Source organism: Pelodiscus sinensis, chromosome 1 (genome assembly GCF_049634645.1).
Source record: "Pelodiscus sinensis isolate JC-2024 chromosome 1, ASM4963464v1, whole genome shotgun sequence".
Classification (NCBI taxonomy): Eukaryota; Metazoa; Chordata; order Testudines; family Trionychidae; genus Pelodiscus; species Pelodiscus sinensis.
In genome coordinates this window covers 204,831,605-204,848,620 of record NC_134711.1, presented here as the reverse complement: position 1 = coordinate 204,848,620, position 17,016 = coordinate 204,831,605, and the positions used below count along the sequence as shown (strand labels likewise).

The following is a 17,016-nucleotide window of genomic DNA, read 5'->3' as shown; positions in this document are numbered from 1 at the left end:
CAGCCTTCTAAACTAATTCATCTATCTTTAGAACTATGACTTTTTAGTATGACCTACAGCAGATTTTTTGAAGTTTTTCTCCACTCTGGTTTTCAATGTTACAAGCAGTTCATCTTCTGTGACCTTTTGTGTATGCTTTGATAATCTTCAGTAATTTTTTTCCTCCTGCATGTTTACACCCTTCAACTATGTGTAGATTATGTTGTCACTCCTTTCTTATTCATCACTTAAACTGTACATATTTAGCATCTTTAAACTTAAATGTATAACATATATTACCTTCAGTCTCTAATAATATTTTTTATCTTTTCTATCTCTTTGGTCAGTATTTATCTTTCCAATTAATGAGGTGCCAGAATTAAATGGCATAACCAGATTTTTCTTGCATGTGGCTGTCCAGACCTTTGTTCTGTCTTTTGTTTAATCTGTGGTTTTGATATATGACTAATTTTTGTCCTTGTAGAAGTTAGGTGCTATTAACAGTTCTTGCAATGTTTTCATGCAGTAAGCAAAACAAACTTTTTTGTATTTAAACAAAATCCAAGATTTTTGCAGTAACTCAGTTTGCTTGCTATTAATACAGGGCGTCCCCGGTAGAAGTTGCCCAGCTATGCATCCGTTCTGCACTAAAGTCATTGACACTTGTAGGAACTGAAGTGATATAAGCCCTCCCATTTCCCACTCTTAGGTCACACACACACAAAAATAACTCAACCAATTTGTGCAAATGGAAGTCAGCCGTGGAGAAAAAATTCCCCACTCTAAGTTATTTCACTAGCATTCCAAAAAACTTGGACTTAATCTTGGACTTATAGTGAGGACGGCCTGCCTGTATGTAGAATGAGGGCCCATTTCATCTTAGACAAGGCCTCAAAAAGTCATAATTTGGCTCATCATATGATAAGTTGCATAACATCTAACTATTTTATGCTGTAGATAAGTGTCACTGGCTGAGTTAATATCAACCTAAGTAATTGCTAAAATGAAGCCTATCTGAAACATACCATTGAGCACATTACAAAGTATCCAAAGTATAGCTGTATTAGAGACTAATCATCATGCGCTGCTTGTTAAGATAGCAAGTTTACAATAGGATAATACTTTAATGCTTGTCTAACTGCAGTATTCAAAAAGCTAGACTTTCAACATCAGGCTTAAGAAGAGAGAGAAGTACTTTTCACTTGCAATTCTTCTCTCCCATTAGCTATACTTAGTATAATTCATGAATTTTCTTTTATATCACATATTTTTTCCAATCTCCTTGTCTTACATTTCTCACACTTAGCTATGCATTTGTATCAAGAATTGTTAGAATCACTCGTCTTGTCAACCTTGTTTTCATGGTTGTCAGTGGTGAAGACACCAACCAAAATCAGAACTGAGGGTTTCTTGCCATAATTTTATTTGCTATGTCACAAATTAATTTAAAGACTTAATAATAGCTGCTGGGAAATGAAGGACTGGTTTTGTTTGGTCAGCAAAGACAATGGACCTGAGTCAAATATGGGTTAACAATAATACATTTGAATAAATTGAAACTAAACAGAGTGCATATGTTGAATTTGATTGCAACATGAATGTCCTTGGAAAAGTTTTTTGTTTAAAGCAAATCAAGACCAGAGCTTAATTATCAAAGCAAAACAAGAGACATAAAGAGCTACATGCTTTTAATATTGCTTTTTTCAAAAATAGCTCCCTTCACACATTTATCTGCATGTTTAATTTCCATGCATAATAGCACTAGTTATTGTTGTCATTTGTAAAGAGAGATTAACAGATAGTAAGTACAAACAAAAGCAAATAAGTACTGAATAGAGAGGTGACAAAGAAGAAAAGACCTCTTTAATGTTAATTATAACTGGTAGGAAGTCTAGACAAATTACATTATCTGTTTTCTATATGAATTGAGGGGACATTTAGTCATTATCTATGTCAGAGATACAGTTGGGTATTTGCTTTAAATGCAGGTGACTTGACAATTTAGCACCTCCCCAGTTTTTAACATACCATGGTGAGTTACGGAGTTGTAATTTATCTAGAAAAATAAATTTCAACTATGTATGTCAATAACTAGACAATTTTATTAATTAGAAGCCAACAGAAAAATATTAATTTTATTAATTAGAAGCCAACAGAAAAATATTAATGAGTTGTAGAATGTTGTTCTGTTGTTTTTAAAGTATGGTTATTGTTTTCAGCCTGGTTGTCAGTCTGTTCACTCTTACTTTCTTTAAATGTATTGTGTGACCAGTAATGTTCATATTTCTTTTTTAATCAGTCAATAAAAAGTAGTAGTTACATAAGGAAATTAGTTTCAAGTGTAATTACCACTACATGATCGATTTGGTGGCCCTTACTGTGTACTTACTTTGTGAAATAATATAAGCAGTACCTTACAAATTAATAATTTGATGTGGCTTTTTAAATCCTTGATTATTGGCCCGAAATGCCAACAGTTGGCAGAAAGCAAGCAAAAGAGGTGGACGATTGTCATATTATAGAGTGCAGTCCAGAGAACTGAGGGGTTGTGTCACTGCTTACCCTGAAATCTTGGGGGCCTCAGTTCTTTACTGTTGTAGTTCCCAGCCTGGGCTGCTCCCAAACAGCATGCAGATCACACCAATTGGTTCAGCAACTCTGATTCCTCAGTAGCCAACACACACAACAATACACAAGCCACTCTTTGTCTTTTAGCAGCCTCAGTTGTCACCTTGTAGGTCATCCCAGTCTTGAATTTTCCCCCCAAAATGTGTGTTCTTCACTGTCCAGCTCTGTTAAATAGCTTAGATATTAGATGTCCATTGCCCTGTAAAAGGACAATATTCAATTGTTTGATCATTTAACTGGAGCTGGCGAACAGTACAGTTTAAACACAACAGTGGATTAGTTTTTATTAGAAATAAAAAGTATTTAACTACAAAGAGATTTTAACAGGTTATAAGTATAAGGTATTCAAATCAGAAATGCTTACAAGAAAAAAGAGAAGATGATTTGTAGTAATTAAAACATAACAAACTAGGCTTGGTTAAAGGTCAGATTCTTAACACATGTTCCTAGCAATGGAACTTCCCAAATTCTCAGGTCAGAACCCCTCCAAAAGTCCATCGCCTGGTTTCTTTGTCTTCTTACATGACAGAGAGAGAGTGCGTTCTTGCCCCTCACTTTTTATAGTCTCATCACCCTCTAAAGAGGATGCTTCTGAGGATTACCCCTCAAAGTTTAGTCAAAGAAAGAAGAGGCTTGGAGTCTGGTGGTGAATGTGGCTCCAGACTCTTTCTTCTCCCTTATGTATGCTGAAATACAGATTATGTCTTGACTCTTGCCATCCCCCCCACTTGCTGTCCAAGACCCTGTTGACTACATGTTTATAAATTGGGATAAGTGTACCTTTCTTCTTCAAGTATATGCACCCGTGTACAGTAATTCCTCATTTAACACGTGCCCGCTTAACATGTTTTCACAATAGCACGATTTTTTTTTAAGGAACGTTTTTTGAATTACATGACCATCCCCGGAATAACACTATTTTCCCAGCCGGCCCGTTGGCAGTGGTTGTGCAGGGCTTCCCCCGCCTCCCTGTAAAGCGGCGAAGGGTTTGCTGCTCACAGCGCCGTTTCCCACCAGACGCAGTGCGGGTCCTGGCAGACCCGTCACAGGGGCATACTCCCAACCCAGTCCCCCTCCCCTCTCCTCTCCTTCCCTTCCCCAGAGCCCAACATCTCCCCTCCCTGCTGTAACCCAGTCCCCTTTCTCCCCCAACCTTATGTCCTGGTCCCAACAGACACCACCACTTGACACGCAACCCCCACCTTTTCCATTATTTTCAATAGGAAAATTGACCCCACGTAACACGTTTTCACTTAACACGACTATTTTCTGAAACATATCTATAGTGTTAAAGTAGGAATTACTGTATTCTACTTAGGTGTGTGAATGCCCAGTTCACGAGAGCCAGAGAAATTTGCCTAACAATACCCATAAAGGAGTGATGATTGTGCCCTGTGGCTGTATTCTCTCCCCTCCCTCAATTTCTCTGTACTGCCCATGGCTGGAGTGGGAACTCTGTGTGATCTTAACCTCACAACCTCTCTACTGGATTGGGGGGGCGGGGGCTGGGGGCTTTCTGCTTGTTCTGTATAATTAGTTATACCCTTTGTGTGTGTTAGATTAATACTACAGGCAGTCCCCGACTTACGCGGATCCGACTTACGTCGGATCCGCAGTTACAAACGGGGCTGCCCCAGAGTACACGGACTGCGGGACCTCGCGGTCCTGCCGCCCGTGTCCTCTGGGGCTTTGCTCTGCGTCTCCCTGGTCTGCAGACCAGGAAGACGCAGAGCAAAGCCGCGGAGGGGCTCGGGCAGCGAGGCACCCCAGGCGTGCCTGGACTGCTCCGCCAGCTTCCCCGCGCTTTGCAAAGCCGCGGGGGGGGCGGGGGGGCTCGGGCAGCGGGGCACCCCAGGCGCGCCTGGGCTGCTCCGCTGCCGGCGTCCTCAGAGGCGCTCCCCGTCTCCCTGGTCTGCTGGTCTCCAGCAGACCAGGGAGACGGGGAGCAAAGCCACGGAGGACCCAGGCGGCGGGACCGCGGTGCATCTCGGTCCGCCGCCCGAGTCTTCCTGGTCTGCTGGGGGGGGGGGGGGGGGGGCGCAGCTAGTACGCCCCCCCCCCTCCCCCCAGCAGACTAGGCTTTTCTCTGGACGCCTGTGGCAGAGCAGCTGGGGTGCTGCCGGTTGGTCCCGCAGCGCCACTCTGGGCGCTGCTGGTGCAACCCAGCAGCACCCCAGCTGCTCTGGTCCTGATTCAGCCACTGCTGGTCAGTTTCAGCTGTGGCTGAATCAGGACACCTGGGGCAGAGCAGATGGGGTGCTGCTGGGTTGCTCCAGTAGTGCCGAGGAGCGGCGCTACTGGAGCAACCCAGCAGCACCCCAGCTGCTCTGCCCCAGGCGTCCCCAAGTCAGCTTCTGCTGAAACTGACCAGCGCTGACTACAGGAAGCCCCAGGCAGAGTTGCTCTGCCCCAGGCTTCCTGTAATCAGCTGCTGATCAGTTTCAGCAGCAGCTGACTTGGGGACGCTTGGGGTTCTTAAGTTGATTCTGTATGTAAGTCATAACTGGCGGTCAGTTTCAGCGGCGGCTGAATCTGGACGCCAGTTCCGACTTACATACAGATACAACTTAAGAACAAACCTACAGTCCCTATCTTGTACGTAACCCGGGGACTGCCTGTAGTTGTTTAAATTTACTTTTCCTTGGCAGTGCCCTCACCAGTATTTAAACATGAGGGGGTAATCCCCACATGCAATGCTTCTCCTTCTCTGCAAGACCCACATTAAACACCCACGTGCAAACTGCAGATCATTCAGAAAATGGGCTCAAGTGACTTGGGGCCTTTTCCTGAAACAACAAAAGTTCAAACAAGCCACACAGCCGGCTTCAAGCTCTGAGACTCACAGTAGGGCAAAGATTGTCCTGGAATTCCAAGGGTCAGGCACCTGACTGAAAAAATGGCAGGACCATTCCCTGTCAACTGCACCAAGGAAAACATCACATGAGATCAGTCAAGACCACTTTGTGTTTCATGGGAACTCTCCCGTCTCCTCCTGGAAAAGAATGAACTAGCATGGGGTTGGTGCTGGAATGCAGGATGGTGTGGCATTACGCCCCATATTCTTCAGATTAATATTATTATTATTATTATTATTTATTATTTTATTATTATTATCATCATTATTATAGATTTATGGCATAATTTCAGTGTATTTTGTGCAAGATAAGACATATGAAATCATTGAAAGAGCTATGATTTACTAAATATGATTCTCCTATTTACAGGGCCATCCCTAGGTGGGCCTGGGGTAATCCCCCTCTGCCTGCGGTGTGAGGCCCTGGGCAATTCCTCCTGCTCCAGGCCCCACCCCACCTCTTCTGATCCACCTCTCCCTGCTCTTGGCTGTCCCTGCTCCTCCCTCTGCTGTCCTCATTTCACTACTTTCTCCAAGTCCCCTCCCCCAAGCTACATGACCCAGGAGATCACTAAGGGGCCTGGAATGGGGCAGCAGCAGAGGTTGGGCCACCACACTCACTGCAGGAGCAGAGCAATACGTGCAGCAGCTTGCACTGCTCCACCACCATCTCTCTGGGGCTACGTCTAGACTACATCTCTCTGTTGACGGAGGGATGCAAATCAAGCATGTTGAAACTGCTGACGAAGCAGGGATTTACATATTCCATGCTTCATTAGCATAAACATAGCCGCCGCTTTTTTTTTTCCCCGAAATGGAGCTTTTTCGAAAAAAAACCAGCACTCTAGACGCAGCTCTGTTGAAAATAAACCCATTGTCAATAGATCCTGTATTCCTCAAAAATGAGGTTTACAGATCTGTTGAAAAAGGTTTTATTTTCAACAGATCCATGTCTAGACTGCCGTTTTTTCGAAAAAGCTCAGTTTCTTAAAAAAAAAAAAAAAAAGCGGTGGCCATGTTTATGCTAATGAAGCGTGGGATATTTAAATCCCTGCTTCATTAACAATTTCGATGTGCCTAATCTACATCTCTCTGTCGACAGAGAGGTGTGCATAGTCTAGACACAACCTGGTTACTCCGCTTCACTGCAACGGCAGGAAGAGGGACACCTTGGCCCTGGCCCACAATGCTCTACTCCCCTGAGCCCATATCACTTGGGGGAGCGGGCCAAGGTGTTCCCCTTTCTTTCACTGAGATGAAGCTGAGTGACCTGGCTGGGAGAGGGTGGTGGAGTGGTGCAGGCTTCTGCGTGCTTCATTCTGCCTGTCACGGTAAGTGTGGGGAGGGCTGAGCCCTGCTGCCACCCTATGCCAACCCTCCCCTTCCTTCCTGGTAACTTCGCAAGCTGCCCTGGGCGGCACAGGCTACCGTCAGCATAAGGGATTGTCCCATCCCTAGGATAATTAGAGTGGCTGACGTGGTCCCTCTGCCCTAACTGTCCTATGGACAGGACTGCTCTGCCTATTTGTATGCATGTATTTTTGTATTTGAAGTTAGAGATATTGTCTGTGCATTTATTACAAATGTGTTCATACCTGGGGAATGTCTATATGGAATTTTTGCAAGAGAATGACCATAATTTGGTGGATATCTTGCAGCTAGCTGTCACAATCTGTGTTGTGCTCCTTGAACTGGAGCACATTGACTTTCATGCACCTAAACTAAAATAATTAGAGGTTTGGAACAACTGCCATATGAGGAGAGATTAATAAAACTGGGACTTCTCAGCTTAGAAAAGAGAAGACTAAGCAGGGATATGATAGAGGTCTATAAAATCACAATTGATGTGGGGAAAGTGAATAAGGAAAATGATTTACTTGTTCTCATAATACAAGAACTAGGGGTCACCAAATTAAATTACTTGGTAGCAGGTTTAAAACAAGCAAACAAAAGGAAGTATTTCTTAATACAACTCAGTCAACCTGTGGAACTCCTTGCCAGAGGATGTTGGGAAAATGAGGACTCTAACTGGGTTTTAAAAAACCCTAGATATGTTCATGGAGAATAGGTCCAACAATGGCTATTAGCCAGGATGGGTAGGCATGGAGTCCCTAACTTCTGTTTGTCAGAAGCTGTGAATAGATGACAAGGGAGGGATCACTTGATAATTACCATGCATCTGACGAAGTGGGTCTTTGCCCACAAAAGCTTATGCTCCAACACTTCAGTTAGTCTATAAGGTGCCACAGGACTCCTCGCCACTTTTGATAATTACCTGTTCTGTTCATTCCCTCTGGGGCCCCTATCATTGATCATTTTCAGAAGACAGGATAGTGGGCAAGATGGGCCTTTGTTCTGACCCAATGTGGACATTCTTATGTTCAGGGCTCGCCAAGCAGAGGCGAGCCCCGCTCACCAGCCGCGCGGTTTCATGCTGTTCTGCGCATGCGCAGATCGCTCTATGCCTGCTCTTCCGGGTTGTAATCTACTCGCCAATGGCGAGTAGATTACATTATTTGCCGAGCCCAGCTTATGTTTATCTATAGCTAAGTGTATGGAAAAGTGCTGTTTTGTTCCTGTGATAGGTAAAACTTAGAACTGAGGCACCACTGTTTCCCTCAACTCGTCTGTCTCTCACAATGCTTATCTAGTGACCAGCAGCAAATCCCAGCAGGCACAGTTATCACTGAGTACAAAACCATGTGGTGCTCCACACCCCACTAGATTGCATGAATGCTTCCTAAACCACTTACAAATCTCACAGAGAAAGGCATCAGCAAATCTCCCAAGCCCCCAGCCTTTTCCCCAAGAACTGTACTGTCTTGTCCTTTTTAGTAGTCTGATCAGTGTTCCCCTTTCTCCAATGTGAAGAGGAAACACTAGCTTTTGTGAACTGAACTGAGATTTCCCAGACACTTCATCCTAAACACATTGTTATAGGTAAAATATAAAACATATATTAACTACAGAACGATAGATTTTAAGTTGTTATAATTAGTAGGCATAAGAAGTCAAAAACAGTTATCAAAGAAAATAAAAGATAAATTCACAGATTAAATCTTTAACTTTATTAGGCTAAGCAGTATTTGGATCAACATTTTGTCTCGGCCCACTAGGTGTTACAGATGAGTTATAATCTTTAATAATAGGCTTTCCCTTTAAATCTGGTCTCCTCAATTCAAATCTTTGCCTTCCCAGAATTCTTGTTGCATCTAGTATAGGTGGTTGAGGGAAAAGGTGAAAACACAATGCCACTGTCCCTTATTTTATAGTACTTGTCCCTGGAAAGAAACTAGTGTTGTTGTCCATGGCGGATGTGATGGTCTGCATAGTGGCACTCCAGGACTCCTTCCTGGATAAGCAGCCCCTCTGGCCCTTGTAAACCAACATTTTCTCCTCACCAAGTTCCATAGCCTTTTCTCTGAGGTCCTAGAATCTGGCGGGGAAGGAGGGAAAAAGAGACCGAAGGAATCAAGGGCGGCCTCACACTCAATGCCCAGGGATTCATTGCAAAGCAGAAGGCTGTCGTTCTCAGAATTATGTTCACCACCACCACCCCGAAGCTCCTGCCTGGACTCCTTTTCTGTCACTTCTGTGTGTTCCCTAAATAAAAATGTGTGATTTCTGAGCAACAGTCTCTTTATTGCTTGTATTGAAGGAGTGGTAGGTTACAGGCAAGCACACCGAATTCAGGGGCACCTCGTTTAGAGCAACATGCATGACTCTCAAAAGTGGCCATTCATAAAACTTTCTTTCAAAGTCTCTCTGATTTGCACTGCCCCTTAATGTGCTCTCCTTATTGCCATGATGTCTGGTTGCTCAAAATCCCTGGAGCTGTGCTGTGCCTTAGCATTTTACACAGATACATTTCCCCCTTGCTCTCACAAATATTATGGAGCACACAGAAGGCTGCCAATGCAATGGGAATGTTGCTTTTACTAATGTCTGTCTAACTTAATAGTCTGGAATTTTCCCTTAAAACACTCAAAAGGACATTCTACCGCCATTCTGCCTGTAGTTGAGCTACCCCTTGCTGAGATCCAGGCTGCCCATGTATAGCTTCACGAGCCACAGGAGCAAGGGGTAAGCTGGACCTCCAAGGAGTGCTTTTGGCATTTTAATGCCTCAGATGTTAATTTTTTGGTCTGGGAAAATAGTTTCAGCTTGCTGAGCAGGGAGGATCATGTACCTTGTGAAATTTAAAAGCAACAAGGAGTCCTGCGGCACCTTATAGACTAACAGATGTATTGGAGCATAAGCTTTCGTGGGCAAAGACCCACTTCGTTAGATACATCTAACGAAGTGGGTTTTTGCCCACGAAAGCTTATGCTCCAATACATCTGTTAGTCTATAAGGTGCCGCAGGACTCCTTGTCGCTTTTGCAGATCCAGACTAACACAGCTACCCCTCTGATACTTGTGAGATGTGAGCATTATGTACCTTTCCCAACCATTCCACATTGATGTCAGTGAAATGTCCCTTGTGATCTACCAGTGCCTGCGGCAGCATTCAAAAATACCCTTTGCAATTTATGTACTCCTTTGCAAGGTGATCAGGGGCCAAGATGGGGATTTGTATTCCATCTATCACCTCACCACAGTTAGGAAACCCCAGCACAGCAAAGCCCTCCAATGTGTCCTCTACGTTTCCCAGAGTCGCTGTCTTCCATAGAAGAAGGGTATTGATAGCTTTGGCTACTTTGATCACAACAGCACCCACTGTTCATTTCTCCACTCTGAATTAATTCATAACTGAGTGATAGATGTCTGATAGTTTTCACAGGGCAATTGCGACTCACTTCTCTACTGTCAGAATGGGTCTCATTCTGGTATTGCTGCATTTCAAGGTGGGAGCAAGCAATTTGCAAATTTCCATGAAAGTGGCCTTGCGCATACAAAAGCTTTTGAGCTACTTCTGATCATTCCATACCTACATAACAATGCAGTCCCACCAGTCTCTGGTTGTCTGATGGCACCAGAATCAGCGTTCCACTATATCAAGAGGATTGAATGCCACCAGCATCTGCCAATTACTCCACTCAGGTGCTTCACACAGTATTTTCATGGCCTCCTGAGATTCTTCTTCATTCTGGCAGACCCTGGATATACTCTGAACATACTCCAGCATTAGGTGCACCCAGGTTAACATCAGTATCATAAAGCTTTGCTCAACAAGATCCATGATGAGTTCCATGCTCATGCTGCTATGTAGATAACCAATAAGAGAAAAAAAGGCATGAATAGATAGTTTGCTATTGCAGGGAGGCAGGGAGGAAACAAGTGCATTATGGGCTGATGATGACATGTACCCAGGATCAACCACTACATAGTTTTGGTCCCAGCATGCACTGGGAGCATAACTCAGAATGCAATGGGGCACAGGCACTGTGGGATATCTACCTACAGTATGTCGCTCTCAAAGTCGATGGTAGCCACCATACTTCGGGATGCGCTACTTCGAGCGATGTTGAATTTTTGCACGGTGGGGACATTCACCTTGGACTTTACAAATCAGATGCTAAAAAATCAACCCTAATAAATTTGGCCTTATCTCTAAGTTTAGACATGGTTACTAGTACAAGAGGGCACCACCTCTTTCTCTTTTGTGAATGGCACCTAAATTCCTTTATGAATCTAGTGGTTTTTTTCCCTGAAAGTAACTATTTTATGAATTTATGTAAAATTTTTGAATAGTTTAGAGTTGACTGAAATGGCTTCTTTCCCCTCTCCCTCTCCACTATCAAAGCAAAAATTTTCACTTAGTCTTAGTGATACCCATCCTCAGTAGCTAAATATGTGACAATTTGTCCCTTGCATTGGTCTCATCCTTCTCTAGTAGTTATTGTTTTAAGTTCTGAAGCATAAGGTTTAATACCCCTTTCATAATTTTTGTCTTTATCTATTATGATATAGTTCTGGGTATTCTTGAAATCCCTATAAATATCCACTCTTTTAAATCTTGAATTCTTTGCCTCATTGATGCCCTATTGAGATGAGTTCCATAGTTCAGTCACTTGTTGGAAAAAAGTTTTTTTCTTTTTGTTGACTTTTTTGTTTTGTTTTTTAATTTAATTGAATGTTCCCTTGTTTTTGTATTGAGACATAGGGGATACAAGTTCTTACCATCTCTAAGTCTACAGCATGTCAAAGGACTAGAAGGGAGCTCCTGGGTCATTGCATTCAGCCCTCTGCTATCACAGGCAACACCATCATATAATTATGTTAATAAATTTACAAAGCTCTATCTTAAAACTAGTAAGGTTGTTCATTCCCACTACTCCTCTTGGAAGGCTGTTCCAGAACCTCGCTCCTCTGATGGTTAAAAACTTCTAATTTACAGTCTAAATGTATTCATGGCCAGTCTATTATCCATTTGTTCTTGTGCCAATGTTGTTCTTTAGTTTAAATAGCTCTTTTCCCTCTTTAGTGTCTATTCCCCTTGTGTATTTATATAAGTAATCACATTCGTTTATCTTTCAAATGTGAAGAAAATCAGTCCAGTAATTTTTAAGTGAAGAATGCTTAAAGTTGGAATTTTCATACACGTGGTTTAAAATGTTTGGGTTTTGGTTACTCCCAAGTCAGTTAAATCTGAGTCATTTACAGATGTGCTGCAATTAGAAGTACTTTTTTTTTTTTTTTTTTTTGCAATCCGAGTGTCTGTGAATATGTGGAGAGATTTATATGTAAAACTTGAGTTGAGAACTAAGGACCTGTTCAGTCAATAGCATCACCATTAGACTTTTAAGGGACTTTGGATCAGGCCTGAACTGAAGAACATCCAGAAGTTAAGGCTTCAGCTCTATTGTTCGATGTAGTTTAAGAATCCCAAGTAGTTAGTATTTGTTTACACTTATGCATGAAAATGGTACTAGAAAAGGTCTACATAGGTGCAGCATAAGAGAACTAGCCCTGAACTCTTGGCATTCCCAGACCTTTGAACACTTAATTCTGTATTTATACTCATTTTAAATTTAATTAATTATGCTTTCTAAAAGATAAACAGAGCAAGTGTGGTGATAAGAAATATCCAAAAAGAGATTTCTTTGTCACTGTGTGTCTGAACAGTCTCTTGTTTTTCTGGCCCTCTTTACAATTACTGTGCACTCTGTTTTCTACAAATTCTGCATAGAAATTCTGAAGTTCTATGGAATTTGCCTCTGGCATGATGTTCCTCAGAAAAACTTTTCCTGTCCTTCTTGGAGGTGCAGAAAACCCTCCCCTGAGAGCATAGGTAGTGCACAGAGAGATGTTGTTTGTACAGCCCAGATACAAACAGGAAGCATTGCATCAGCCTCGAGTTCTCCCATCTCTGTGTTCTTGAGAGAGAAGTTATGTGCACTTTGGTTGGCCATGCCAGAATAACCAGGGCCAGATTTTTTTATGCTCAGTCAGTTTGGAGAATGCTTTGTAATCATATCTCTGTGTTGGATTTGCTGGGTCCTTCTGTGGAAGAATCACCCTTATCACCAGGAAACCCACCAAAACATATTGTAATCCCCTCCTTCCCCCTAAAACTCAAGCAAGCAAATTATGTGAGTACCCTATTAATTTGACACTGGGTGGGTGTCGTGAGGAAGATGTAAAATAAGAGTTATGAATGAGCCTCTTTAGGATCTACATGGAAACTTTTAAAACCTTCTAGAATCCAATGCATGAAAAAAGAAAAAGATTTGCATTCTGCCTTCTGGGACAAGAGAAATTTGAACATTTTGCCATTCTGTCATGCTACCACTGAATTGTCCCGCTACTAAATTAGTGTTGCTTAGCTGCAGAATTATGGAAGAGGAAAGTAGATGCAGAATATTATACCTCAGATTATGCATAGAATGCAGTATTGTGGCAGTAGGGAGTGTTATATAGTGGATAGACTAAGGAATTTGGTATGAGGACAGCTTGGTATTTTTCTTAGCTCTATCACTTACTGACTTACCTCAAGAAATTACCTTGACCTCTCTGTTGTTCAGTGTCTACATCTTTAAAATGGTTAGTATTAGTAATATCAACCTCACAGATGAGTATCTCCTTTTTAAATATTGTTTAAATGGTCTAGGTGGAGTTCATCTTTGGGTGGAGAAAAGGAAGCAGTAGTTTGAATTAATTGTAGTAAAGTTATTTTTATCCTCATTTCCCCTTCTCTTTTTGCAGAGTTGGCTAATATGCGAAGAACCAACTTGCCAGAATCGAACCCGTCGCCTTCCTCTCAGTTTCTCCCAGAATGGTCCTTTATGTCAGGGCTGTAAGAAGGCTATCCTCAGACCTGAAGTAAGTACCAGCAGCATAGCACTAAAATGGTGGTATGCAATTTATGACCCAGTACTTTCCTGAAAAGTCTCAAAAGTCTAAATGTGGCCCTTGGAGACAACTGTAAGAAAATATATCATTAAGTGAAAATGTGTTTCTTGAGTTATGCACTGCCAGTTTGTGTTAAGGACATTAAGAGGCGGGTAATTTGCTAATCATGTAGTTGATAAAATTTTTATCAACCACACGATTAGTTGATAAGGGAAGAAGTGCTCAGTCCCATCTCCAGGCATCCTGGCTCCTATTACATTTAAGCTGCAGAGGCACAGCAGGGGGTAGGACCCAGACCCAGTGCAAGCTGGAACTGAGCTGGGCTGCCTGCCTGGATGGAGCAGTCCCTATCAGCAGCAGCCCAGACTGGCCGCAGGCAGAGGCTGCTCTGGCAGCAGCCCCTGTCTGCGGGAGGGTCCGCCAGGTGATAGTGGCAGCAGTGTGGAGGCGGGGACGAGCAGGTGGAACCATGGAGATGGTGCTGGAGTGAACCAGCTTTTAAGTTGGCTTCTCCCAGAACTGTCCCAGAACTGTCCCCTGCTCCACCCCCCTTGCTGCCTCTGTATCAGAGGCAACAAAGGCAGTGGGGATGGGGGAAATGCAAGTATTCAACTCGACTAACCCATAAGCCTAGGCTTATTAGTCAACTAGTCGACTACTCACTTACATCCCTAGTTTGTATGTGCCTTGTCGTGGACAGGAGCGGAGGGGTTGCCTCCTATTGCTTTCCCTGCAGCCACAGGAGAAACTCTGGAATATTCTGAGCATTTCCTTTCCCTCATGCAGCTTTTCAGCAGTCCCTCTGCTGGCCACCTCTGACATCACAAGAGAAAGAAGAGTAGGCTCTGGCTGCTCTGTTGTCTGCTTCTAGACTGAAAGAGGCCCAGGGAGAGTGGGATTGGACCTTACTTGTCTCTGCTTAGCAAGGGGTGGCTGTTCATTTTATTCAGGGAACTCCAAAAGAGAAAAAATAGAAGCTGCAGACCAACAACTAATTACAGCTCTTTGAATTTCCATCCTAGTAATAGTGAAGCTAACGTGCACTAACTGGCTCTGATTAAGTTTGGGGATGATACCAACCTGCGAGGGATTGCAAGTGCTTTGGAGGATAGGATTATAATTCAAAATGATCTGCAACAGGGGTCAGCAACCCCAGCATGCGAGCCATAAGTGGCATGCGAGCTGATTTTCAATGGCACAAGGCAGGAGCGCATCCCCGCCCCTCCTCCCCCATGCACCAGGACCCCCGGGCTGCCACTGAAGCCCTCCCTCTCTTCTGGCAGCAAGTTTCCTGTGGTGGGAGGTGGCAGCTGGGGCTGAGGCTCCTCATCAGCGCAAACCCCACACTAGTCACTGCTGCAACCGCATCCACCGCCAGGCCCCCAGGAGTGCCTCTGACCTGGAAGACTGTTGTTGGTCAGACCCCCTTCACTCTGGCGTGGGTCATGTGGTAGGGGCCGTGGCAACGGCCTAGACCCAGCCAGAGGCAGGCAGTGGCACTCGCTCAGGAAGATCCAACTCGTGTCACCCCTGGGTTAGTGCGCGGGAGGGGCTGCATCATGCTGCGCGCGTCTTGGTCGCCTCTAGGAAAGAGTTCTGCAGAAAAGGATCTAGAGATCATGGTGACCAAAGCTAAATATGAGTCAATAATGTGACACTATTGGGGGGGGAAAAAAAGCAAACATCATTCTAGGATGTATTAACAGGAGTGTTGTAGGCTAGATACAAGAGGTAATTAATCTGCTCTACTCTTTGCAGGTTAGGCCTCAGCTGGAGTACTCTGTCCAGTTCTGGGTTCCACATTTCAGGAAAGATATGGATAAATAGGAGACAGTCCAGAGAAAAGTAACAAATACGATTAAAGTTCTAGAAAACAGGACCTACAAGGGAAGACTGAAAGAACTGGGTTTGTTTAGTGTAGAAAAGAAGACACCTGAGAGGGGACATAACAGCTTTCAAGTACCTAAAAGCTTGTTATAAGGAGGAACATGAAAAATTATTCTCCTTAACCTCTGATAGGACAAGAAGCAAGGGGCTCAAACTGCAGCAAGGGAGGTTTAGATTGGACAGTAGGAAAAACTTGGTAACTGTCAGGATGATTAAACACTGGAATAAGTTGACTAGGGAGGTTGCGGAATCTTCATCTCTAGAGATATTTAAGAGCAGGTTAGACAAACATCTGTCAGGGAGGGTCTTGGTGGTTCTTGGTCTTGCCATGAATGCAGGGGACTGGACTTCTGTGGTTCTGTGATCCCAAAGGGACAATATGGCATTAGGGATAGTCAGGTCATAGCTCAGTCCAACCACTCTTGTCCCCTTAACATTCCCAGTGCAACCCCTCAAGGAGCTGCTGGAGGAAGGTACAGGAGTCCTTTTCTCTACACACTAGGAAATCTATCTTGTTTGTGTTTCCTGCTTTTTTTGCACAATGTAAGCAGTGTAGCAGGAATAAAACAGGGTTGAGAATCTGACAAAAATTGAATGTGGCCCTCTTGGCCTTTTAAAAATACTGTGTTGAACACTTCAGCTGAAAAGTTTGGACAATATTGCCATAAAATGTGGTTAAGTATGCATGCTATGATATTGATATAACCATTGAACTCTAAGATAAAAAGCACAAAGAATTTTTAATCAAATACTTTAGAAGTTGTGTTCCATCTTATGTCATGGAGACCTCAAAAGCTTTATTTAATGTTCGCACGTAGATAAAAAATACATGCTTAATTTTGTCATGAATGAGTGGACAGAAAAAGGTTTAACAGTCTTTGTATGACATTTGTTACAAGAGTCCTGAGAGGATAAGTAGAAAACAATAAAAGGAAATACTTCATATAAACTGTGGAACTCATTGCCCAAGGAATTATCAAAGATTCAAAAAAGTATTAGATATTCATATAGATGTCAAGAATTTTCACAGTTAATTACAACAAAGCATTTGGAAGGGATGTTAAACCTCATGGTTCAGTCCTTACACCAATTTCTAACTATAGGAAACTAAGCTGAGGCCGGTGAGGAGTGCAGAATATCCCACGCCTGCCCATTACAGGTTTTTTATACCTTTCACGAAAATCTCTCATACTGGACAGTGTCCACCGAACACTATACTAGATGAAACTTGGATCTGAACCTGTATGGCAGCTCGTATGTTCCTACGTGGTCTGTTTCATTTTAGTGATTGAAGCTATAAAACTTACCAGACTCTGTACCTATGGTTTCTTATACTGCACATACATTTTAAAATGCTGAGCATATGTCCTGTAA

General features: G+C 43.1%; 1 protein-coding gene across 3 annotated transcripts in view; it reads left to right on the top strand.

Annotated features, from left to right (window-relative positions):
* POLA1 (DNA polymerase alpha 1, catalytic subunit) overlaps positions 1–17,016 on the top strand; it is a 317,285-nt gene that overhangs the window by 206,728 nt on the left and 93,541 nt on the right. For all 3 annotated transcript variants that reach the window (XM_075913285.1, XM_075913286.1, XM_075913287.1), the window contains exon 35: positions 13,609–13,725. In XM_075913285.1, coding sequence (XP_075769400.1) covers positions 13,609–13,725 — 117 coding nt within the window. The remainder of the gene's footprint in view (positions 1–13,608; positions 13,726–17,016) is intronic.